This window comes from Macaca mulatta, chromosome 16 (genome assembly GCF_049350105.2).
Source record: "Macaca mulatta isolate MMU2019108-1 chromosome 16, T2T-MMU8v2.0, whole genome shotgun sequence".
NCBI lineage: Eukaryota > Metazoa > Chordata > Mammalia > Primates > Cercopithecidae > Macaca > Macaca mulatta.
In genome coordinates, this window is record NC_133421.1 from 86469274 (window position 1) to 86493600 (window position 24327).

Consider the following 24327-nt stretch of genomic DNA (forward strand, 5'->3'; position numbering starts at 1 on the left):
CCTTGTAAAACAATGAAAAGCCGGATTACGTTTAGCCACTGCCGTTTTTATAGGCATGTCAGGAGTTGCTTTTAATCCTTAGGGTTGCCTTAATGCACTTTCACAGAGGACATCTCCAGATCCCAGCCAGTGAATGCTCCCTTCGGCGCTGAGGCCAGCAGTCTTCAACACAGGCCTCCCTGTAACATAACATGGCTCCCCCGCCCCTAGACCTGAAATTCAGCTGCAGGTCCTTGGTCAACGCTATTCCTCCTACCGGACTTTCTTCTTTGCACAATTCCAGAATGCATGCAGGGTGGGAGGGTGCAGTGAAGGAAATGAAGGCTATTGTTTTTGTTTCTCCAGGTCCTCCCAGGCCTCTGTTGCTGAACAGTGGATTTTGAGATAAACACGTTGTAACCAAAAACATATTTTCCTACCACGCCCCACCCACTCTTTAGTTATTTTAAATAAACACAAGATGGGCATGTCAGGTATCATGCCAAACATAAGGCCTAATGTTAAAAAACCACGGTTCCAGTTTTTGCTGAGGATGCATTTAATACTTTTTTGGGAAAATTACAGTGCCTGAGCTGATCTGTGATACAAACCAAGATGTGAGATGAAGTGCTTCTTTTTAAATGAAGATATACAAACAAGACCCCCCAGCAACAGGGAGAGCTGAATTCTGCTGCACTGCATGATATTAAAAGGGCCATGCATTTCCTTTTAGTGGTGGTTGATGAAAAGAGCCCCCAAGTATAAAATGTGGCCGGGCGTGGTGGCTCACGCCTGTAATCCCAGCACTTTGGGAGGCCGAGGTGGGCGGATCACAAGGTCAGGAGATCGAGACCACGGTGAAACCCTGTCTCTACTAAAAATACAAAAAATTAGCCGGGCGCAGTGGCGGGCGCCTGTAGTCCCAGCTACTCGGGAGGCTGAGGCAGGAGAATGGCGTCAACCCGGGAGGCGGAGCTTGCAGTGAGCCGAGATCGCGCCACTGCACTCCAGCCTGGGAGACAGAGCAAGACTCCATCTCAAAAAAAAAAAAAAAAAAAAAAAGTGAAATAGGCTTTATTTATGGGCAACTAGCTTTTGACCACTGTGGAACTTTCAGTCAGTGTATGGGCCTTACTATTTTTTTCTTTCTTTTCTTTTTTATTTGAGATGGATCTTACTCTGTTGCCCAGGCTGGAGTGCAGTGGCACGATCTTGGCTCATTGCAACCTCCGCCTCCCGGGTTCCAGTGATACTCCTGCCTGAGTAGCTGGGATTACAGGTACATACCACCACGCCCAGCTACTTTTTTTCTATTTTTAGTAGACAGGGTTTCACCATGTTGGTCCAACTGGTTTCGAACTCCTGACCTCAGGCAATCTGCCCGCCTCAGCCTCCCAAAATGCTGGGATTACAGGCATGAGCTTTCGCGCCCAGCTGACCTTTCTTTCTTTCTTTCCTTTTTTTTTAAAGAGACTGGGTCTTTTTTTTTTTCTTTTTTTTTTAAAAAGACAGGGTCTCACTATGTTGCTCAGGCTGGAGTGCAGTGGCTATCCACAGGCATGATCATAGCTTTCTGCAGCCTCGAAATCCTGGGCTCCAGTGACACTCCGGCCTCAGCCTCTCGGGCAGCTGGGATTATAGGTGTGCGTCTACGCTTCTGGCCCAGGGTCTTACTTTTGTGCCCCATTCTTTGTTTTAAAGTATAAATACATTTTTAAAAAGTCCTGTTCCGCTGACAAAGTACATTCTATTGACTTTCAAATGAGTAAGAAAGAAAATAAGGACAAAACAATGCCAAAAACACAACTCCAAATCATGTTGCTTTATTTAAAATGATGAACAAGTTTCACCCAAGTGAAAGTTAAAAATACCAACCCAGTGACAGATCCACAGGCATTTCATGGCAGACCCCATGGCTAGACAGACACAGGACAGTGTTCTGACAACTCCAGGAGGCACGAGTCCGCAGAAGACAGTCCCAGTTCTTCTGTAGCATCCAGTCACCTTGGAGACAGCTGGCCAGGGCTAGCTCTCCTTCCAGGAGGTTCACTGGGGCTTAGATGAATTTTTTTTTTTTAAAGACAGAGTCTCGCTCTGTTGCCCAGGCTGGAGTGCAGTGGTGTGATCTCAGCTCACTGCAACCTCTGCCTCCCAGGTTCAAGTGATTCTCCTGCTTCAGCCGACCGAGTAGCTGGGACTACAGGCACATGCCACCACGCCTGGCTAATTTTTGTATTTTTAGTAGAGACGGGGTTTCCCCATGTTGGCCTGGCTGGTCTTGAACTCCTGACCTCAAGTGATCCACCCGCCATGGCCTCCCAAAGTGCTGGGATTACAGGGGCGAGCTACTGCACCTGACCAAAATTTCTAAACTAACAATGAAAGTTGAGAGCCACCGCCTGGGGGCATAAGTTCATCTAGTTTTGCTGTATAGGATGTCACACCTTGACACAAGCTAGTGGGAGGGGAGTGTGGAAGAAGCTGCCAGACTCCACTTCAAATCTACCAGCAATACCAGTACACGCATCAAAAACAACTTACTTGTGGAAATACTAAAGACAATCTAAAGAACCTACAGCTGGGGCATCCTTATACGCCTACCTCCTACACAGCATTTTTTACATTTACTGCAAAAATTTTGTTCCATCCTATTCTCTTGTTTAAAGTCCTAAATCCAAGGCTGAGTCTCTAGTAAGTTTGTAAAGCACTTGCACCAGCAACTTTTCCACAGATCCTTAGTTTTGCTACTTTACGAAGAAGCTGTTACTACCTTAAGTATACAGTGGTGTTAATTACGCTCTTTCATGTAGAGCCCGTACACCTGCATTTAAGAAGGTCTGCACTTCCTTCTACCTGCCCTCACCAGCGGCCTTGTGAACAGCTGCACATTCACTGTCCATTAAGCTTGTCAGGGATCTGGGCTTGTCACCACATCTCCAGCACCTCAAGAGCAGTGCCTGGCCCTCAAACATCTATTCAACGCTTGAATTATTAAGACACGGACAGCTACAAGAATACAGCAAAATGTGAATAATGTTCCTCTTTTCAGTGGCTCTCCCCTCAAGGATGTCACACTAAACATCCCAGTACCACTAACTGCAGAGGCACGTACATGTGTACAGCATGGATTCTTCCAGCTGATGGTGAAGCCTCATCCCCAAAGGTCCTCATACCCAGGGTCCTCCTGATGTTCTCAGTCCCCAACTCATGTCTCTCCCACCCTGGTCCTTCCATCAGAAGTTAATAGTCTAAGACCCCTTCTTCCAGGACCCAGCTCTTTGGTTTTAAGATCTGCTGTCACCTTGGAGAATCATCCCTGAAAATAATCTAACATTATCTCCTTCACTTTACTGTTGTTGGCACCCTTCAATGGAGTAACTCACGCCAGATGGGAAGAAGAGTTAACTTCTGAACAAGTGGTCTCTGGGTACCCACTCTTCCTACCCTACACTGGCCACCTGCCACCACGCCACTCCTTTCTCACACACGGTTTCCCCACCTTGCCCCTGCTGTGCTTACATAACAGAGAGCCTGGCTAGCCCACAGTGACAGTAAGCAGGGTAGGGGGTAGGGCTGCTGAATTTCTGGCCTGGCAGGAATAAACAAAGCATGTCCCAGGAGCACATAATCTGTACTATCCAGACAATGTACTATCCAGAGCTGACTTGGGCCTATCAGGTATGTTATTCCCCTCATTTCTGGAATACTGTTACCAAACAGGAATCACCTTTAGCATCTGGAGAAGGAAAACCGGGTGGCTAATCTTTATTTTCTAGATTATTTTTTTGAGAGATGGGATCTCACCATGTTGCCCAGACTGGTCTTGAACTCCTGGACTCAAGCGATCCCCCTGCCTCAGCTTCCCAAAGTGTTGGGATTACAGGTGTGAGCCACTGCACCTGGCCTGGGTGGCTAATTTTTAAAATTCAAAATTTCTGCTCTACGAGCCAGACCACTGGCAACATGTCCTACCACGCCCCCTGGTGGCAAATAGCCTTTTTGGGCTTTATTTTAATTTTAAACTGAAGTTTAGAGGAGTGGTTGATAGAAAATTGAGAGGAAGGTAAGGAAAAAGGGCAAATATGGCAGCACAGGAGCAATACTGGGAAAAAGAAAAAAGCTTTTTGTAGATGGCAAGAAAAGTCTTTTTAAAAAGCAGGAGGAGCAACACCACTCAGATGTTACTACCAAGAGATTATACATTCAGAGTTTGACTTTATAGCCAAACACATCTTGTGCCCACCACGGAACCAAGCGAGCTGTGGGCGTGAGGGTAAGGCGGGAGAGCAGCCCCCATGGCAGGCAGGCAGCACAGTTCTACCTACCCAGCCACATACTGGGTTTGGCATTTTAGGATGCAAAAAATTGAACTAAGACAAAAATAGAGAACCAGCCTCCTAAAGCCACATGACCCAATGTCAGGAAATGACAGTCTGTTAATAACAGTGGGCAGAGACCTGTATTTTCCTGGTTACACCTGTTTCTAGTGGATATCTTGAGAGGCAACAGCACACAATTCTAACGCATCCACACGCAGCCTCCCTGCCTGTGAACACTGCAGTGAGAGCTCCTTCCCACCTGCCTGCCAATGCCTCCAATGCTCCAGCCCAGGCAGTGCTTCCAAGTGGGCACCATGGCCTTGACAACCCCTCTTATTTTTTATTTAAGTTTAGTTGAATTTAGGGACAAATTAAGGCAAGCAGGTGAATCAAGAGGGCAAGAGATGGCACCTGCTGGTCAATCCCCAAAAAGTCATCCAGTTACTTAGAAGTATCAACAGACCGCAAAGACTAGAGCTGCCATCTCCAATTTACTCCCCATGTGTAACACAAGCCACCCACTTAACGTCTGTAGGTCAAACAAATGAGGAACGCCAATCTCAGAGTACCTTGCAAAGTGAGCGCTTCTTAGGGATCCCGTGGTGGGGAAGAATGGAGCCTATTCATACTTTAAGTTCTGTGGTAAGAGCACACTGCACACCATTCCCACTCTATGCAAACAAAAAATCCCAATGTATCACCCCCCCCCAAAAAATATACTACACAAAAACACCCCTGAAATTTCAGTCTCTATGATGATGGAGAAAAAGATAAGGAATCCTAAGACAGACTGAGCAGTGGGTGATGGTGCTGGGTCACTGCCACTGAATGCATTTGTGGGCTGATGGTGACATACTGGAAGGAGGGCGGACTCCAAGTCCTTCCGACACATAATTGGCTCACACACAAAGTCCACTCACCACTCTCAGTGTCTCTGTGGTACACAGCTGGCTCTGTGGAAGCTCCTTACCGACATCCGTGAGTAACAGACACAACAAGACGTTACAAGGATCACACCCCGCCAGCCTTGTGGTTGACCGGCTCGGTTTTCAATGAGACGGCACAGAACCTTCTTACCCAACATCCCATTAGCTTCAGTGTTTCACTGAGCTGGCCGAGCTGTTAAACTTCTTGATAATCTATCCTTAGGAAGCAGTAAAAACAGCATTTGACTGAAGATAGGAGCTTGGACCAGGGAAGGAATATCCAAATTCAAAGACAGAGAAGGTAGGAGTAGAAGACGTGAGAACTGAGTTGGGTGGCTGCCAAAAGCTTACGCTGAAGCCACCTCAGGGAGAGTCTCTTTATCTGCTCAGGGGTGAGCCCGGCCTCCACAAGTGTCCCTAATCCTGCCAAGGAAAGTACAACTGCCTGTAATCAGCACGTAGACAGCATGCTGGGTGCAAAGCTGGAAGGCAATGTTAAAAGCAGGACCCCCGGGACCCCACGTGGAAGTCATGGCAGGGCTTTCTACAGAGTTTTCTTACAAATTACAAAGTCACAGATCAAGTGCAGATATAAATCTATAATAATAGAAACAATTTAAAAAGGCAAAAAGAGTCTAAGTATGGCTGTGAAAGGACATCAAAGGTTGAGAAATGCACATTCTAGTTTGATTAAGTCACTTGAATTTCCCCGTTGAATTTCAGCTAACCCACAGAGAATAGAGAATACACGATAGGAGGGACTGTGGGTCCTGCACTTCCCTAATGCATTTAAGAAAGACTCGGCTGCTGGGGGAGAGAATGTAACAGGAATGTCACCTTCAGCAGTCAAGGGCTTCAGACATTCAAAATCCTGTGAACGTCAGTATTAAAACATATATATATATATATTTTTTTAAAGACAGGGTATCACTGTATTCTCCAAGGTGGTCTTGAACTCCTGAGCTCAAGCGATCCTCCTGCCTTGGCCTCCCAAAGTGCTGGGATTACAGGCTTGAGCTACCATGCCCAGCTTCAACTTCAGTATTTTACTATCTTCCAACAATCTCTCTTAACACTTCAACCAGCACATCAAAGACCTGTAGCATTTAAAGACCGCAGACAAATGCAGAGTGAACAAATTTCATTATGAACCGGTTACATGCCCAGGTGCTTGCAAATAGATGTTTAAGTTTCAACTTATTTAGATCCAATCTTGTACTTGGAGATGTGATTAAGTTTTTATAAAAGCTGTGTGAGGTGGCTCATGCTTGTAATAATCCTACTGCTTTGGGGGGCTGAGGTGGGGGGATCACTTGAGGCGAGGAATTCAAGACCAACCTGGGCAACACAGAGAGACTTCGTCACTACTAAAAATAGTAATAAAAATTAGGCCAGGCGCGGTGGCTCAAGCCTGTAATCCCAGCACTTTGGGAGGCCGAGACGGGCGGATCACAAGGTCAGGAGATCGAGACCATCCTGGCTAACACGGTGAAACCCCGTCTCTACTAAAAAATACAAAAACCTAGCCGGGCGAGGTGGCGGGCGTCTGTAGTCCCAGCTACTGGGGAGGCTGAGGCAGGAGAATGGCGTAAACCCGGCAGGCGGAGCTTGCAGTGAGCTGAGATCCGGCCACTGCACTCCAGTCTGGGCGACAAAGCGAGACTCTGTCTCAACAAAAAATAAAAAAAAATAAAAATAAAAAAAAATTAGCTGGCCGGGCACGGTGGCTCACATCTGTAATCCTAGGACTTTGGGAGGCCGAGGTGGGTGGATCACAAGGTCAGAAGTTTGAGATCAGCCTGGCCAATATGGTGAAACTCTGCCTCTACTAAAAATAAAAAAAAAATTAGCCGGGCGTGGTGGCGCATGCCTGTAATCCCAGCTACTCGGGAGGCTGAGGCAGGAGAATTGCTTGAACCTGGGAGGTGGAGGTTGCAGTGAGCCGAGATCGCATCACTGCACTCCAGCCCGGACGACAGAGCGAGACTCTGTCTCAAAATAAATAAATAAATAAATAAATAAATTAGCTGGGTGTGGTGGGGTGAATCTATAGTCAGCTACTTGGGAGGTTGAGGCAAGAGGATCGCTTGAGCCTGGAAGGTTGAGGCTGCAGTGAGCCATGGTCATGCCACTGCACTCCAGCATGGGCAACAGAGCGAGACCCTGTCTCAAAAAAAAAAAAAAAGAACAGAAAGATTTGATAAATCAGAGTTCTCTGCTGCTGTCTGATTTGGCTGAAAGATTTGATAAATCAGAGTTCTCTGCTGCTGTCTGATTTGGCTGAGCACTCAAGCAGCAATGGCAAACTGGGAGAAAACGCAAGAGGCCATGCCTCAGGTTCTGCAGAAGATGCCGGGTGACTTTTCCAATGGCTCTCCCTTCACTGCTGGGACGACGACTCCACAGTCAAGGAGGTGCAGCAGCAGTCACTGCTTTCCCTCAAGACCATCAAGAGAAGAGCAATAAGGGAATGCTCTGGTATTCTCAAAGGAAAACATTTCCAAGATAGAAAATGGATTCAATTTTTATTAAATAAAGGGTTTTTTTGGCACCATTCACATTCTCTTGCCTTTCTGAGTAAAACAAGCCGCGTTTATCTGCGTCGGTAGCAGAGGGAAAGCTACTGGAGCAAACGCTAAGTGAATGGGTTCCCGTGCCGAGGGCGTCCTCATTCTCAGGCTCTGTCAGGCCTCCCCTTGTCTGCAGGACTAGACAGGCCGCCCTCCCCAGGCCCTGCCCTTGCCGCGAGCGTGTCCTTCCATACAGACAATAGCCTTGCTGGGTCACCTGGAGGAGCTGCGCTCTTTGCTGACACAGTCGTCCTGGGAGGTGGTGTCCCCGTTTCCCACCATGCTACACGTCCTCCTCTTCTTCCTGCGGTGCACTGTCCCATCGCCCTCGGATCCAGACTCGCACTGGACACAGGAGGACAGAAAACAAGGAGTCAACCTGGACGCAACCCACTTCTTCATTAAACAAACCTCTGACCTCGGGAGACAGCACAGATATTGGTCACTTTCTCCCAGATGCAAAGCACTCGTTATGGGAGCTCCACAATGCAGCCTTCATAGCCACCTCTTTGGATGTTCCTGGATCCCTAACAATTTCAAACTTCCCTCAGAGGCCAAGTATCCCTCCACTGTTCTCTTTTTTTTTTTTTTTTTTTTTTTGAGACGGAGTCTCGCTCTGTCGCCCAGGCTGGAGTGCAGTGGCCAGATCTCAGCTCAATGCAAGCTCCACCTCCCGGGTTTACGCCATTCTCCTGCCTCAGCCTCCTGAGTAGCTGGGACTATAGGCGCCCGCCACCTCGCCCGGCTAGTTTTTTGTATTTTAGTAGAGACGGGGTTTCACCGTGTTAGCCAGGATGGTCTCGATCTCCTGACCTCGTGATCCGCCCGCCTCGGCCTCCCAAAGTGCTAGGATTACAGGCTTGAGCCACCGCGCCCGGCCCACTGTTCTCTTAACGGTGCAGTTATTTGTCTGAATACGATACCCATTGTAAAAATCTTTTAGTCAGAATTCTGAAAGTGCATTATGAGATTTCACTCTACCAACAGAGCCTGATGCATGAAAGGAAGTAGGTACAGCACTGAACATTCCCAGAGCCCGTTTCCCGCCTGAAGAGAAAAGACTCAATCAGTAGACTGTGTGAAAAGACAGAATTTTTTTTTTTTGAGACAAAGTCTCACTCTGTCACCCAGGCTGGAGTGCAGTGGTGTGATCTTGGTTCACTGTAGCCTTCACCTCCTGGGTTCAAGCGGTTCTCCCGCCTCAGCCTCCTGAGTAGCTGGGATTATAGGTGTGTACCACCATGCCCAACTAATTTTTGTATTTTTAGTAGATATGGGATTTCATCATGTTGGCCAGGCTGGTCTTGAACTCCTGACCTCAAGTAATCTACCCACTTTGGCCTCCCAAAATGCTAGGATGACAGGCGTGAGCCACCGTGCCAGGCTGAGATAGAAATTTCACCTGTTCGAGGTGCAGGGCCCTCTCACCCAGTATTACTGTCAGCTTCAAGTTTAAGGTCACTGGATTTGCTGAATTTCTAGGCTTACAATTCACCATCCATGGGAGAAACTCTTCATATGAGCTTTGAGGTCAGAAGGATGAGTTTGAAATCTGACACTGCTACTTCATCTTAAGCCATTTACTTCACTAAATCCCCAAACACCCGATACCTCGAGGCTGTTTTAACAGTTCTTAGCTGGGCATGGTGGCTCACGCCTGTAATCCCACCACTTTGGGAGGCTGAGGCGGATATCACCTGAGGTCAGGAGTTTGAGACCAGCCTGGCCAACATAGTGAAACCCTACTAAAGTATATAAAGTTGTTTTTTTTTTTTTTTTTTTTGAGACGGAGTCTTGCTCTGTCTCCCAGGCTGGAGTGCAGTGGCCGGATCTCGGCTCACTGCAAGCTCCGCCTCCCGGGTTCACGCCATTCTCCTGCCTCAGCCTCCCGAGTAGCTGGGACTACAGGCGCCCGCCACCTCGCCCGGCTAGTTTTTTGTATTTTTTAGTAGAGACGGGGTTTCACCGTGTTAGCCAGGATGATCTTGATCTCCTGACCTCGTGATCCGCCCGTCTCGGCCTCCCAAAGTGCTGGGATTACAGGCTTGAGCCACCGCGCCCGGCCCTAAAGTATATAGAGTTTATGGTCTCTACTAAAATTACAAAAAATAAAGTGGGTGTGGTGGCACGCGCCTGTAATCCCAGCTACCAGGGAGGCTGAGGCAGGAGAATCACTTGAACTTGGGAGGCAGAGATTGCAGTGAGCCGAGATCGCGCCATTGCACTCCACCCTGGGCAACAAGGGCGAAACTCAGTCTCAAAACAAACAAACAAACAAACAAACAACTCATGCACATGTGCGAAGCTGTAAAATGGGCAAGATACACCACTCAGCAGGAATGGTGACAACTGTAACCCTTAGAACAAGGTGGAAAAACTTCTATATCCTTCTCCTGGATAGGAGGAGGAAGAGTCACACCTGGTTGTGACTGAGTGACATGAGCCTTGGAGGCTCCAGGAGCCAGCCAGCGAGCGAGCAAGGCCTCACCTCTGAGTCGGAGTCTGACGAGCTGGAGCTGGAGGAGCTGGAAGAGTCGCTGGAGCTGTCGGAGGCTATCCCTGTGGACTCCTGAAGGTCAACCGAGTCTGCCAGGACTGCCAACTCGGGGTGCTCTTGCTTCAAGATCCTGAGAAGCAAGAAGTGTTGTTCTCAGTGCACTGACAGCCATACCCACTCACAAAGACTCAGTTAGAGTTGAGGCCTGTGTCTCTCAGAAACACCTGGGAATGCCAGGTGTGTCCATTCAGAATGGGTACTGTATAATGGTGAGGACAAAACCCCAGGCTGGGAACGAGAGAAACCCAATACGGTGCCCGAGTTTTTCTGCAAGGAAAACTATGCTAACTACACACAATATACTACCACCTGCACAAATGAGCCAGCCATGCCACCAACACACGAGGCACAATTTTCCTTTAGTCTTAGTTTTATTCCCTTGGGAGAAAAAGTTCCTCTTCCTAGTTTTATTTCCTGAACCTTTCCCAGCTGATTTTTTTTTTTTTTTTTTTTTTGAGACGGAGTCTGGCTCTGTCGCCCAGGCTGGAGTGCAGTGGCTGGATCTCAGCTCACTGCAAGCTCCGCCTCCCAGGTTCACGCCATTCTCCTGCCTCAACCTCCCGAGTAGTTGGGACTACAGGCGCCTGCCACCTCGCCCGGCTAGTTTTTTGTATTTTTTAGTAGAGATGGGGTTTCACCGTGTTAGCCAGGATGGTCTTGATCTCCTGACCTCGTGATCCGCCCGTCTCGGCCTCCCAAAGTGCTGGGATTACAGGCTTGAGCCACCGCGCCCGGCCCTCCCAGCTGATTTTAAAAAAATCTTTCCTTTCCACAGCACGGCACATAATGATCAGAGCTGCATTGGTTAGATTCTATTTCTAAGAGCAGAAACAATTAGATTTGTAAGAAATACGAGGTGTCAAATAACAGAGATGGTCCCCCCTCACTGGGATCGTAAAACTGAAGAGCAGCAGCCCTCCCCTTCAGAAACCTTGTCTGGCATCCACTGTAACCAGTGACAAAAGGCCTGTTGTATGATAAGGCCTGCGGTGTGACCAGATCGCAGCACGCAGTGGCCTACGGGGCGGGGTAAGTGGGCCTCAGATGCCCAAGAGTCCAGGGAGAACAGAAGCCACCACCCTTACTGGCCCTCTCAGCAGGGAGGCTGAGCACAGAACAAGCCAGAATCCCTCTCTTACCCCGAGAGCTGGTCCCTCCAGGTCAGGGTTGGGACACAGTGGCACGGGGTGGCTGTGGGTGGCTTGCACTGCCGCTGCCCGTGCTGTATCTGTTCTGTGGATAAACAGAGGAGCTAAGTCTCCAGGGCAGTCACCTCACTCATAAGAACTCAAGGTATTAAGTTCAAATGGGAAAAATGCTTCTGGGTAAGAAAAATAAATAACCCAAATAAAACCCAAATAAAATTAGCTAGCGCTAGCTTTGAAAAACAAAAAACAAAACAAAATGAGAAACAATCCCAATTATGACGTTTTGACTGACTGGCTTGGATTCAACATGCAGAGTCTCACCCTGCCACCTCGAGGCTGGCAAACACCCTGAGGACTCGTCCTGACCTTGGCCCCTCTCTCCTCTACCCAGAGGATCGGCAGCCCCAGCTCTGCCCAGGCCTGTCTGCAATGCGCACACAACATCGCAGCAGTGGACTCGCCATTTTATCTCTGGGGTGGAAATTGAAACCAAGCAGAAATAACAACAAAATGACTCTCACCTATACCATTTCCTTGATAACTTTGGTCTCCCTCTTACCGTCTTGTGCCATACCACAGGGAAGTTGGTGCTGCTGGCAAAATTTTGGGTGATGGCGATAGTAGTGTCAAGATTGAGGACAACATGCCACCACCCTCCTGAAATCCAACAAATAAAAACAGTTAAACAAGGTTTGATCCTATCTAATTACTGTGTAACACACACACCAGAAATTGGGAACTCCTATCCATAAGGGAGAGCCTACAGAGACATACAGGGTAGTAAATGTTCCTTCTGATCCAGGGATTGCAAATCACTTGTTTGTGTAAATCAAGTTGTACTGGAGCACAGCCATGCCCATCTGGTGACGGATTGTCTAGGGCTGCTTTCCAGCTACAAGGGCAGAGGTAAGTAGTTGTGACAGTCTGGCTCACCTAAAATACTGACTCCCTGGCCCTTTATAGAAAAAGTTTGTTCACTCCTGTTAATCCAAAGCTGTGACCAAAAGTGCAAAAGCATAAAGTTCTTCAGCTTCTAGGAAGAGGACACCTACTTTAAATACGCTCACTTTCCTTCACTTACCAAAGTGCAGTTGTCTGGTGTGGGATTTCCTGACTCAACCCGGACAGTGCTACAGTGCATCAAAAACCCAATTTAGGCTGGGCTTAGTGGTTCACACGTATAATCCCAGCACTTTGGGAGGCTGAGGCAGGAGGCTTGCTTGCACCAAGGAGGCCAGCCTAGATAACAGTGAGACCTCCAACTCAATTTACAGAATTAAACCCTGGCTGGGGGTGGTGGCTCACACCTGTAATCCTAGCACTTTGGGAGGCTGAGGTGGGTGGACTGCCTGAGCTCAAGAGTTCAAGACCAGCCTGGGCAACATGATGAAACCCCATCTCTACTAAAATACAAAAAATTAGCTGGGCGTGGAGGCATGTGCCTGTATTCCCAGCTACTTGGGAGGCTGAGACAAGAGAATCGCTTGAACCTGTCAGGCGGAGGTTGCAGCGAGCCGAGATTGTGTCATTGCACTCCAACCTGGGTGACAGAGCGAGACTCCATCTCAAAAAAAAAAAAGGAATTAAACCCCAATTTACAGAAACACAAACAAGTCGCTACCCATATACAAAGACAATAGGTGACTACTGCAGATAAAGTTGTATCTTTACATACAACTTGTTTTTTGAGACGGAGTTTTGCTCTGTCACCCAGGCTGGAGTGCAGTGGCACAATCTGAGCTCACTGCAGCCTCCGCTTCCTGGGTTCAAGTGATTCTCCTGCCTCAGCCTCCTGAGTAGCTGGGATTAACCAGGCGCCCACCACCACGCCTGGTTATTTTGTATTATTAGTAGAGACAGGGTTTCACCATGTTGGCCAGGCTGGTCTTAAACTCCTGACCTCAAGTGATCCACCCACTTCGGCCTCCCAAAGTGCTGATATTACAGGCGTGAGCCACCGCAACCAGCCTACATAGTTTATCAAGAGTTTTACAGCCGTGTAAAATGTGAACAAGAGCTCCCAAAGTATGTGACGCTATAGATACATTACTGTCAGAGGTAAGTACCAGTTCATTTACCAGGCAGCATCCAAAGGATTTTTTGGACTCACTCTCTAACAGTTCTGCTCCAAAATGACAAAATATTGAAATCAAAGAATGTACTTTCTTCCAGTTCATCTATACCTGGTACAAAGACAGTCTCTCCTGGTTTTTGTAAGATTTCCAGGGGTTTGAATTCAGGTGGCCAGGTTGGAAGCTGTGTTCGGGGATAAATAACATTAAACCAGGTAATGGCTTCGTCTTGCTGGTTCCCTCCTTCCTCTCGGGTCACCTTGATGAGTTCCCTGGGAGTGCTAGTAGGAAACAGGCACCAGCGCTTGTGGCCCTGAACTAAGGCATTCCAGGCACTGGTTCCCAGAGGGTCGATGTGAATCCCAGTTCCAGAGCGTGGTGGCCCCATCACAAACCACCTACAGAATGGAGATATCCAAGATGTGAAGTGTAATTTAGTTACACATATACCACACAAAACAGTAAGTTTTTAATTTTTCTTTTTTTTGAGAGAGTCTTGCTCTATCACTCAGGCTGGAATGCAGTGGTGTGATCTTGGCTGACAGCAACCTCTGCTTCCCCAGGTTCATGCAATTCTCCTGCCTTTGCCTCCTGAGTAGCTGGGATTAGAGGCGCATGCCACCATGCCTGGCTAATTTTTGTATTTTTAGTAGAGGCAGGGTTTCACCATGTTGGTCAGGCTGGTCTCGAACTCCTGGCCTCAAGTGATCAACCACCTTGGGCTCCCAAAGTGCTGGAATAACAGGGTTGAGCCATGGCACCTGGCCAGGTTTTAATTTTGTGATATATTATATCATCTTTATTTCAGAGATTATATAAATTCTGGTACACAGCAACACTGAGTGCATTTTTCATGGACTGATTCCTAACAAAATAAGAAAAATCAGCTGGGGCGGTAGCTCACGCCTATAATCCCAGCACTTTGGGAGGCCGAGGCAGGTGCATCACCTGAGGTCAGGAGTTCGAGACCAGGCTGACCAATATGGTGAAACCCCATCTCTACTAAAAATACAAAAATTAGCTGGGTGTGGTGGTGGGCACCTGTAACCCCAACTACTCAGGAGGCTGAGACAGAAGGATTGCTTGAACCCGGGAGGCGGAGGCTGCAGTGAGCCGAGATCGTGCCACTGCACTCCAGCCTGGGCGACAGAGGGAGACTCCATCTCAATAAAGAAAAAAAAAGAAAAAAGAAAAGAGGCTGGGCGCGGTGGCTCAAGCCTGTAATCCCAGCACTTTGGGAGGCCGAGACGGGTGGATCACGAGGTCAGGAGATTGAGACCATCCTGCCTAACACGGTGAAACCCCCTCTCTACTAAAAAATACAAAAAACTAGCCAGACGAGGTGGTGGGCGCCTGTAGTCCCACCTACTGGGGAGGCTGAGGCAGGAGAATGGCATAAACCCGGGAGGCGGAGCTTGCAGTGAGCTGAGATCTGGCCACTGCACTCCAGCCTGGGTGACAGAGCGAGAGTCCGTCTCAAAAAAAAAAAAAAAAAAGAAAAATCACTAATGTGGTTTATTGCTGGACTTCATTAAAATTTCCCTTAGAGATCAGTGGTTCAGCTGGGCGCAGTGGCTCAAGCCTGTAATCCCAGCACTTTGGGAGGCCGAGGCGGGTGGATCACGAGGTCAGGAGATCGAGACCATCCTGGCTAACATGGTGAAACCCCGTCTCTACTAAAAATACAAAAAAAAAAAAAAAATTAGCCGGGTGTGGTGGCGGGCACCTGTAGTCCCAGCTACTCCAGAGGCTGAGGCAGGAGAATGGCGTCAACCCAGGAGGCGGAGCTTGCAATGAGCCGAGATCGCGCCACTGCACTCCAGCCTGGGCGATAGAGCAAGACTCCATATCAAAAAAAAAAAAAAAAAAAAGAGATCAGTGATTCAACTTTAGCTGCACATTCAGGTCACCTGAAGAGTTTTCAGAAATTCTGAAGAGCTTTCAGAAATTCTGATGCCCAGGCATCACCCGAATTAAACCAGTCTCCCCAGCAGGGCCCAGACAGGCCTCAGGCGCCCCCTAAGTGAGTTCAATGTACAGCCGAGGGAGTACTCACTGTTTCGAAAAAAGATTACCAACTGAACTCAGTGAGCAAATGCTGTTGTAGATAAGATTTTAACCACAGACCGGGCGCGTAGCTCACACCTGCAATCGCACCACTTTGGGAGGCTGAGGCGGGCGGATCACCTGAAGTCGGGAGTTCGAGACCAGCCTGACCAACATGGTGAAACCCCGTATCTACTAAAAATACAAAATTAACTGGGCTTGGTGGGGCATGCCTGTAATCCCAATTACTCAGGAGGCTGAGGCAGGATAATCGCTTGAACCCGGGAGATGGAGATTGCCGGGAGCCGAGATCGCAACACTGCACTGCAGTCTGAGCAACAAGAGTGAAACTCCGTCTCAAAAAAAAAGATTTTAACCACTTAGCTGCAGAATACTTTACCTGTAAGGAGGCCTGCGCTTCTCCCCAGCATACTGGAAAAGGTCATCAGTGAAAAACTTGGGCACCTTGTAGTCTTCCAAAAGTTTCCTTCTTTTAGGGTGTTCACCATAGCTGCTGTCAAAGATGTAAAGGGGACTGTCATCTCGAGTGCTCTCCATGTACTCAATGTAGTATTTCATCTTCATCTTCACTGAGTAGCCATCGTTATCCTCACCACACTTGAACTTCTGGTTCCGATATTTCCTTTTCAGGCGCTCCAGAGTCCATTTCTCCTGCGCAGACCAGCCCTCTTGTGCATTCAACAAAACCACGGGCTTGTAAGGTCTTTCATACCGCTCCACAAACTCTTCCACAGACAGCTGTAAAGCATCTGCCCTTTCCACGTTATCCTGAGGGAATTAGAAAAGACCTGTCCAGTTAAAAAAAAAAAAAAAAAAGAAGTCCAGTGGCAGATAAAGGTGTCCCCAAGGCTAATTGGTAATGGCAAACCGAAGGAAGTTGACTCTCATCTGGCTCCTCCGGGGTGGGGGGAGGGCGCGTGCGTGAGGCCACGTAGTTCCTACAGCCACCCCCTCGAGAGCCTTGACAGCCAGGTCCCCGAGGGGACCTGCCGCCCAAAGGAGTCAGGGACGACCGGCCTTCTAGTTGAGAGCGCCACAGGCATGGGACTCCCGTCGTCCGCCGGAGCAGACGAGCGGCCACAGCATGGGAGGAATCAGGCCCGCCCCGGAATCCGCGCCTCGGGGACCCCAAACTCCGCGGGGTGCGGCTGAGCCTCTACAAGGTCCCGGGTGCCGCGCTCGGGGCGACGGCAGCCCCGGGCCCAGAGAAAAGTGCGCAGCGGCTGGAGGTGCCGATGCCCGGCCTGGCCACCCCCACCCGACCCGCTCACCGCCACGGCCGCCGGGCTCAGCGAGAAGCTCTCGTAGTAGTTGTGCCGGGTCCAATCCAGCGAGTCCTTCAGCTCCGGCCGCGCACTCCGCTTGGCCTCGCGGATGCGCTTCTTGCTCTTGTGGTTCATTCTGCGGGGTCGCCAGCTGGTTCCGCTACGACCTCGGCGCAGCCCGCTTCCTGCCACTAACGCACCCCTCCCCGGCCTGGGCGGCGGCGACGGCGGCAGCACCAAAACGCCCTTCGCTCAGTCCCGGCGCCTTTAAAATCGCCTTCCAGAAAATTCACTCCCCAGCCACCTCCCGAGTCTCGGGTTGGGCAAGCGGCCGCTGTCTTCCCCGCCCCCACGCCTCTCGCGGTCTGCCATTGGCTTCGGCGCCCCTGGGGTCCGCCCTCACACACGGCGGGCCTTCGCCATGTTGGGAAGGTCACGTCGGCTGCGTCACTGCCCCGCCCCGCCCCGCCCCGCCCCTCCCGCGCGTCCGCTATGCGCATCACTTCCGGTCGCGCCAGCCGCCGGTTGCCAGTCCTGCGAATCTGTGTCTCTTTCGCCTTGCTCCGGGGTTTCTTCGCTTGCAGCGCGGCAGGGTTATCACCAGCGCCGTGCTTTCCCTTTCTTGCAGTCAGGTGCTAGAGCCACGTGGCCGGGGGCTTCCCGCTTGCGCAGCCTGGCAGCCCGGAGCCTTCCACGGTCCCCCGCCCACCCGGGGCCCAACGACGCCCCCCTGAGCGAGCACGATTTCCGAGGACAGGGGGTCCGGGCCCAGCGCTTTCGATTCTCGGAGGAGCCGGGCCCGGGAGCCGACGGGGCCGTCCTGGAGGTCCATGTCCCGCAGGTGCGTGCAGCAGCACCCGCCGGGAGGCGCCTGAGGGCAGGAGCGGTTCTCTGCTGACTTGGCGGGGGTCCTGAGGGACGGCGGGATGCGGACGCTCAGCTGCGCAGCTTCCTGCTTTAGGTTGGCCCCCGGAGCGAAAACGTCGGATATGAGTCCCTTCGGTGCATTAAATGTCTCTCAGTAAGAATTTTGGAGACCCTGCCAAGAAGTGACCCTGGTCACTATGTTGGTCAGGCTGGTCTCGAACTGTAAGCTTAAGTGATCCTCCCGCCTCGACCTCCCCACAGTGCTAGGATTACAGGCGTTAGCTTCCGCGCCGGGCCGGCTTTCTCCACATCGAATCTCTCTTTCCAGGAAAGTGACATTCTTGACTGACCTCTAATGCTTCTTTTGATCTTGTTCAAGGGTTTCTTGATTCATCCTTCTCTCTCACTTTTGTGTGAGTTTTGGGACCAGGGTTTCCAGTTTTATTTGGTGCCCTAATAGTTTTTTCGGTTGGACCTCGCTTCTTTCTCTAAGCTCACAGCTGCCACAAAACTCTCAATGATAATTCTTTTTCTTTTCTTTTTTTTGAGACACTGTCTCGCTCTGGCGCCCAGGCTGGAGCACAGTGGCGCGATCACAGCTCACTGCAACCTCCAACTCCTGGGTTCAAGTGATCCTCCCGCCTGCCTAAGTGCTGGAATTACAGGAGTGAGCCACCATGCCCTGCCTGTCTTCGGTTTTTCAAAGCACTTTCACGTTGCTGTATTTCATTTGGTTTTAACAGCAGCTTGTGAGGCATGTCCCATGCTAAAGAAACAGCTTTAGAGAAGTTAAATGGCAGGCAGAGGCGGGAGGATCGCTTGGGACCAGGAGTTTGAGACCAGCCTGGGCAATATAGTGATACTACGTCTCTACAAAAAATAGAAAAATTAGTCAGGCATGGTGGCGTGTGCCTGTAGTTCCAGCTATTCCGGAGGCTGAGGTGGGAGGATTGCTTGAGCCAGAGAGGTCAAGGCTGCTGTGAGCTACGATCAGGCCACTGCACTCAGGCATGAGCAACAGAGCAAGACCTTGTCAAAAAGAGGGAAAAAAACAAAAGATTGGAGTGGAGGCTATTTCTGATTGTCTCCAAACAGCTTCACGTTTTATTGTTTTTGACCCAGACGCTGGCTCTCTTGCCCTGGAGTGCAGTGGTGGGCTCACTGCAACCTCAACCTCGGGCTCAAGTGATCCTCCCACCTCAGCCTTTCAAGTAACAGACTACAGGCGTCGGCCACCACACCTAATCTGGCTTCAGGGATTTTTTTTTTCTTTTTTTTTTTTTGGAGACGGAGTCTTGCTCTGTCTCCCAGACTGCAGTGCAATGGCATGATCTCGGCTCACTGCAACCTCCGCCTCCCGGGTTCAAGTGATTCTCCTGCCTCAGCCTCTCGAGTAGCTGGGATTACAGGCGCCCGCCACCATGCCTGGCTAATTTTTGTATTTTTAGTAGAGACGGGGTTTTGCCATGTTGGCCAAGCTGGTCTTGAACTCCTGACCTCAGGAGATCCACCCCCCTCAGCCTTCCAAAGTGCTGGGATTACAGGCGTGAGCCACCGCGCCCCGCTGGCTTCACGTTTAAATACACTTGCATTTCCTCCTAAATATAGGGGGTGATGGTACTGCCTGTGAGAATAGAAGCCTCTTTTCTTTTTTTTTTTTTGGAGTTGGAGTCTTGCTCTGTCACCCAAACTGGAGTGCAGTGGCATGATTTCGGCTCACCGCAAGCTCCGCCTCCCGGGTTCACGCCATTCTCCTGCCTCAGCTTCCGGAGTAGCTGGGACTACAGGCGCCCACCACCACGCCCGGCTAATTTTTTTTGTATTTTTTAGTAGAGACGGGGTTTCACCGTGTTAGCCAGGATGGTCTCGATCTCCTGACCTCATGATCCGCCCGCCTCGGCTTCCCAAAGTGCTGGGATTACAGGCGTGACCCACCGCGCCCGGCCTGTGTTTTTTTTTTTTTTTTTTTTTTTTTGAAACGTAGTGTCACTGTTTCCCAGGCTGGAGTGCAGTGGCGCAATCTCGGCTCATTGCAACCTCCGCCTCCGGTGTTCAAGCGATTTTCTCGCCTCAGCCTCCCGAGTCGCTGGGATTACAGGCACGTGCCACCACGCCCGGCGAATTTTTTTGTATTTTTAGTAGAGACGGGGGTCTGTGTTAATTTGGCTGGTCTCAAACTCCTGACCTCAGGTGATCCGCCTGCCTCAGCCTCCCAAAGTGCTGGGATCACAGGCGTGAGCCACCGCACCCGGCCCCTGACTAAAACTATCTTATTTGCTTGCTTGTTGCCTGTCTCTCTACAGTAGGGTATGTGCTCAGGGAGAGCTACATCCCCAGTCTAAGAATGGTCCCTGATACTCTGACACTAGAAGCACTTGTTGAATGAAGAATGCTATCAAGAGTTTCTATCACATTGCATTGCAGTTTTATATTCCCAAAGGTCATGGATTGGTGAACAGGGTTGCCATTTTTGTAATGGATGCCAATGCCTGACAGAAATTGCTGTATAAATGATTCCAACTTCCAGCAGCTAAATTATTTATGGCACACAAAAACATTCTTTTCAGGTCCTGCATCTCCAGTATGGAATGTATGTTTGGCCCTGTGCTGTGGTCCTGGCCCAGTACCTTTGGTTTCACAGAAGATCTCTGCCAGGCAAGGCCATCTTAGAGGTACAGATGCCCCTGAAGTTTCCAGAGTTCTGGGTTATGTTCAGATGTGTTAAGTTTACATGTGTATATTGCTTGTTATTAGCTTTTGTTAAGTATTTTTAAATTGGGTAATTTAACTAGTTTGTAAGGTCTGTGAGCTAAGAATGTTTTGTTTTTGTCTTAAGGTACAGAGATAATCCTGGAACTTTTTTCATTTAAAAAGTGGTTTTTTTGGCTGGGCACGGTGGCTCACGCCTGTAATCCCAGCATTTTGGGAGGCCGAGGCGGGGGCATCATTTGAGGTCAGGAGTTTGAGACCAGCCTGGCCAACATGGTGAAACCCTTTCTCTACTAAAAATACAAAAATTAGCCAGGCACAGTGGTGCATGCCTGTAATCCCAGCTACTTGGGAGGCTGAAACAGGAGAATTGCTTGAACCCTGGAGGCAGAGGTTGCAGTGAGCAAAGATCGCACCATTGCCCTTCAGCCTGGGCAACAGAGCAAGACTCCATCTCAAAAAAAAAAAAAGAAGTAGTTTTTTAAAAAAGACACTGGGTGTGATGGCTCACACCTGTAATCCTGGTACTTTGGAAGGTTGAGGTGGGAAGATCTCTTGAGCCCAGGATTTTGATACCACCCTGGTCAACATAGTGAAACCCTGTCTCTAAGAAAAAAGAAAGAAGTGTTAGAGACTATAGGTGGACCACAAAACCTAAAATATTTACTCTCTAGCCCTTTAGTTTGCTGACCGCTATTCTAGATGAAGCCCCTGAATCCCTTCCACGGCTGTGGCAGTCTTTAAGGCCATTGTTTTAGGTGTCCCAGCAGTGTCATGCAGGCTTTTTACATTCAGGTTGCTGTAACAAAATACCATAAACTGGGTAGCTTATAAATAACAGAAATTTATGTCTCTGGCCAGGCACCGTGGCTCACGCCTGTAATCCCAGCAATTTGGGAGGCCAATGTGGGCAGATCAGCTGAGGTCAGGAGTTCAAGACCAGCCTGGCCGACATGGTGAAACCCCATCTTTACTATAAATAGAAAAAATTAGCCAGGCCTGGTGGCACATGCCTGTAGTCCCAGCTACTCAGGAAGCTGAGGTAGGAGAACCACTTGAACCCGGGAGGTGGAAGTTGGAGTGAGCTGAGATCATGCCGCTGCACTCCAGCCTGGGTGACAGAGCAAGACTGCATCTCAAAAATCTAAAAATAAAGACATTTGTGTCTCAGTTCTGGAGGCAGTGAAGTCCCAGGATCAAAGTCCTTACAGGTTCAGTGTCTGGTGAGGGCCAGAATTCTAGTTCAGTACCCTCTGTGTTCTTAAGTGCCTTAAGAAGCAAGGCAACTCTCCAGGGCCTTTTATAGGGGCACTAATCATGAGAACTCTGCCTTTATGTAATTGCCCCCCAAGGCTCACATCAGATGGGTAATTAGGATTTGAACATAGGAATTTTGGGTGAACACAAACGTTCAGACCGTAGTATAGCCCTTTCTGTTTTTGGAAATGTTGAGATTAGTGTAAAAAATGTATCCCATTCTCTTTCTAACCTATCTGGCCTCAGACTGGTGAAGGCTTGGAAAAACCAATTTTACCACATTTGCAGAAATAGACTTTCACACCATACTTAAGACCAAAGGCTAAATAGACAAACCAGAAGCTTAACATCCCACTCTTAACTTTTACTACACCAAGTAAATGAAATTAGGGGTAGGATTTGGCACACACCTCTGGCCCTAGTTGTAATTGCTAGGCACTCAGAATTAATCTCTATGTCCTTCCTTGAACTGGAAAATGGGAAGCTTCTGTTTATGCTAATACTTATGAAGGCATTCTCTGGTATTATTTCTTAGTGTCTACAAAGCGTCTTGCCACTTTCAAGGCCCAACTGGAAAATCTTTACTAGAAAGCCATGTTACAGATCTGTTAGGTTTTAGCTACAGAAGAGCAATCAACTATAGAACATGCTAACAGAAGTGAAAACTAGGCCGAGTGCTGTGGCTTATGCCTGTAATCCCAGCACTTTGGGAGACTGAGGCTGGCAGATCACTTGAGGTCAGGCGTTCAAGACCAGCCTGGCCAACATGGTGAAACCCTGTCTCTACTAAAAAATACAAAATACTAGCTGGGTGGCTGGCCATGGTGGCTCACGCCTGTAATCCCAGCTCTTTGGGAGGCCAAGACAGGTGGATCACCTGAGGTTTGGAGTTCGAGACCAGCCTGACCAACATGGAGAAACCCCATCTCTACTAAAGAAATGTAAAATTAGCTGGGCTTGGTGCACGCCTGTAGTCCCAGCTACTTGGGAGGCTGAGGCAGGAGAATTGCTCAAACACAGGAGGCGGAGATTGCAGTGAGCCAAGATTGAACTCCAGCCTGGGCAACAAGAATGAAACACTTGTCTCAAAAAAAAAAATTAGCTGGGCTTGGTAGACAGCTACTCAGCAGGCTGAGGCAGGAGAATCACTGGAACCCGGAAAGTAGAGGTTGCGGTGAGCTGAAATTGCACCACTGCACTCCAGCCTGGGGAACAGAGCAAGACTCAAAAACAAAAAACAAAACAAACAAAAACAAAACAAAAACAGAGCAAGACTAAAAAACGAAAAACAAAAAAAACCCAAAAACTGGAAATCATGGCAGAGGAATCAAGTGCCCCAAAACTACTACTGTGTGCATAACAATTAACTGCCAGTTACGATACATGGCCCTTTAATGTTAAAATTGAAGGGTTCAGCTTTTACCCTTTAGCAGTCGATTCATAAGGAATGCACTTTTGCCATGTTTATAGTAATGTTCAGTTATGGTACACATTTTACAGAAAGAAACCCAGATTGACTATGCTTACTTAAAAATGAAAGAATGAAAAAGTACTAGGATTCCCAATTTTTTGCAGTTCCAAGTATAATTGTTAAATGCCATCTTTTCTAACTTACTAGATTGGAGCTGGAGTGAGCCTTCCAGGAATTTTGGCTGCCAAATGTGGTGCAGAAGTAATACTGTCAGACAGCTCAGAACTGCCTCAGTGTCTGGAAGTCTGTCGGCAAAGCTGCCAAATGAATAACCTGCCACAGCTGCAGGTGGTAGGACTAACATGGGGTCATGTATCTTGTGATCTTCTGGCTCTACCACCACAAGATATTATCCTTGCATCTGATGTGTTCTTTGAACCAGAAGGTAAACTTTTTTGGCTCAATAGTACATTTGGCCAGTGATGCTGTATGAAAGTCTATTCATAAATCCTTTCTTCTCAGATTTTGAAGACATTTTAACTACAATATATTTTTTGATGCACAAGAACCCCAAGGTCCAATTGTGGTCTACTTATCAAGTTAGAAGGCAAGTATGGATAACCCTAGCTTACTTTTTGTATGTAACTTAAGCCTTACTCTACTCTACCCATGCAATGTATAATTTAATAAAATATATCTGAAGCAAAACAGAAAAGGCATGACTTTAAAAAAACCATTTATTTTTTTTTTTTTAAGTGCTGACTGGTCACTTGAAGCTTTACTCTACAAATGGGATATGAAATGTGTCCATATTCCTCTGGAATCTTTTGATGCAGACAAAGAAGATATAGCAGAATCTGCCCTTCCAGGAAGACATACAGTTGAAATGCTGGTCATTTCCTTTGCAAAGGACAGTCTCTGAATTACACCTACAACCTGTTCTGGGACAATATCAGTACTGTTGAGCAACCTGGCACACAAACTATGAGCAGACCACTTCAGCTTGAGAATGCAGTGGGTCTGAAGATGGTCAAGTCTGTTTGCATCAGATTTTGATGTCACCTAGACAACACTTTAACTCATATGAAACAAAAATTAAAATACATATTACAAGTACTTGGATTGTTCCTTTGTCATTAAATAGGATATAAATTAGGTTGAGAAGGAGGTATCACAACCT

General features: G+C 48.5%; 2 protein-coding genes across 11 annotated transcripts; one reads left to right on the forward strand and one right to left on the reverse strand.

Moving 5' to 3' along the window:
• Positions 1 to 1786: 1786 nt before the first annotated feature.
• Positions 1787 to 17146, reverse strand: JMJD6 (jumonji domain containing 6, arginine demethylase and lysine hydroxylase). Of its 5 annotated transcripts, none has more exons than XR_013407319.1 (8): positions 16910 to 17146; positions 16018 to 16406; positions 13683 to 13969; positions 12021 to 12156; positions 11491 to 11579; positions 10283 to 10421; positions 8012 to 8139; positions 1787 to 5647 (listed from the first exon to the last, which is right to left on the reverse strand). XR_013407319.1 is itself a non-coding variant. In XM_015120452.3 (7 exons), exons 1-7 carry the CDS (start codon positions 17036 to 17038, stop codon positions 5611 to 5613), a joined length of 1245 nt encoding a protein of 414 aa, XP_014975938.1. In that variant the 5' UTR covers positions 17039 to 17146; the 3' UTR covers positions 1787 to 5610. The 5 variants fall into 5 exon arrangements, 1 of the variants encoding a protein (XP_014975938.1); XR_013407317.1 differs by having other exon boundaries at positions 11491 to 11584; XM_015120452.3 differs by lacking the exon at positions 11491 to 11579.
• Positions 16598 to 24263, forward strand: METTL23 (methyltransferase like 23). 6 transcript variants are annotated; one of them, XM_077972998.1, is made up of 6 exons: positions 17118 to 17340; positions 17536 to 17744; positions 20338 to 20442; positions 23355 to 23592; positions 23670 to 23754; positions 23904 to 24263. In XM_077972998.1, exons 1-6 carry the CDS (start codon positions 17325 to 17327, stop codon positions 24067 to 24069), a joined length of 819 nt encoding a protein of 272 aa, XP_077829124.1. In that variant the 5' UTR covers positions 17118 to 17324; the 3' UTR covers positions 24070 to 24263. The 6 variants fall into 6 exon arrangements, with proteins under 6 accessions (XP_077829125.1, XP_077829127.1, XP_077829124.1 ...); XM_077972999.1 differs by lacking the exons at positions 17118 to 17340; positions 17536 to 17744 and adding an exon at positions 16598 to 16850 and having other exon boundaries at positions 20338 to 20425; XM_077973001.1 differs by lacking the exons at positions 17118 to 17340; positions 17536 to 17744 and adding an exon at positions 16599 to 16850.
• The last annotated feature ends 64 nt before the right edge of the window (positions 24264 to 24327 follow it).

Coding starts and splice junctions, on each gene's coding strand:
- JMJD6 (XM_015120452.3), bottom strand. CDS start 17,038: ATGAACCACAAGAGCAAGAAGCGCATCCGCGAGGCCAAGCGGAGTGCG. Junction 16,407..16,909: donor TGAGCCCGGCGGCCGTGGCG/GTGAGCGGGTCG, acceptor TAATTCCCTCAG/GATAACGTGGAAAGGGCAGA. Junction 13,970..16,017: donor AAGCGCAGGCCTCCTTACAG/GTAAAGTATTCT, acceptor TCCATTCTGTAG/GTGGTTTGTGATGGGGCCAC.
- METTL23 (XM_077972998.1), top strand. Junction 17,745..20,337: donor TGGAGGTCCATGTCCCGCAG/GTGCGTGCAGCA, acceptor CATTCTTTTCAG/GTCCTGCATCTCCAGTATGG. Junction 23,755..23,903: donor TCTACTTATCAAGTTAGAAG/GCAAGTATGGAT, acceptor TTTTTTTTTAAG/TGCTGACTGGTCACTTGAAG.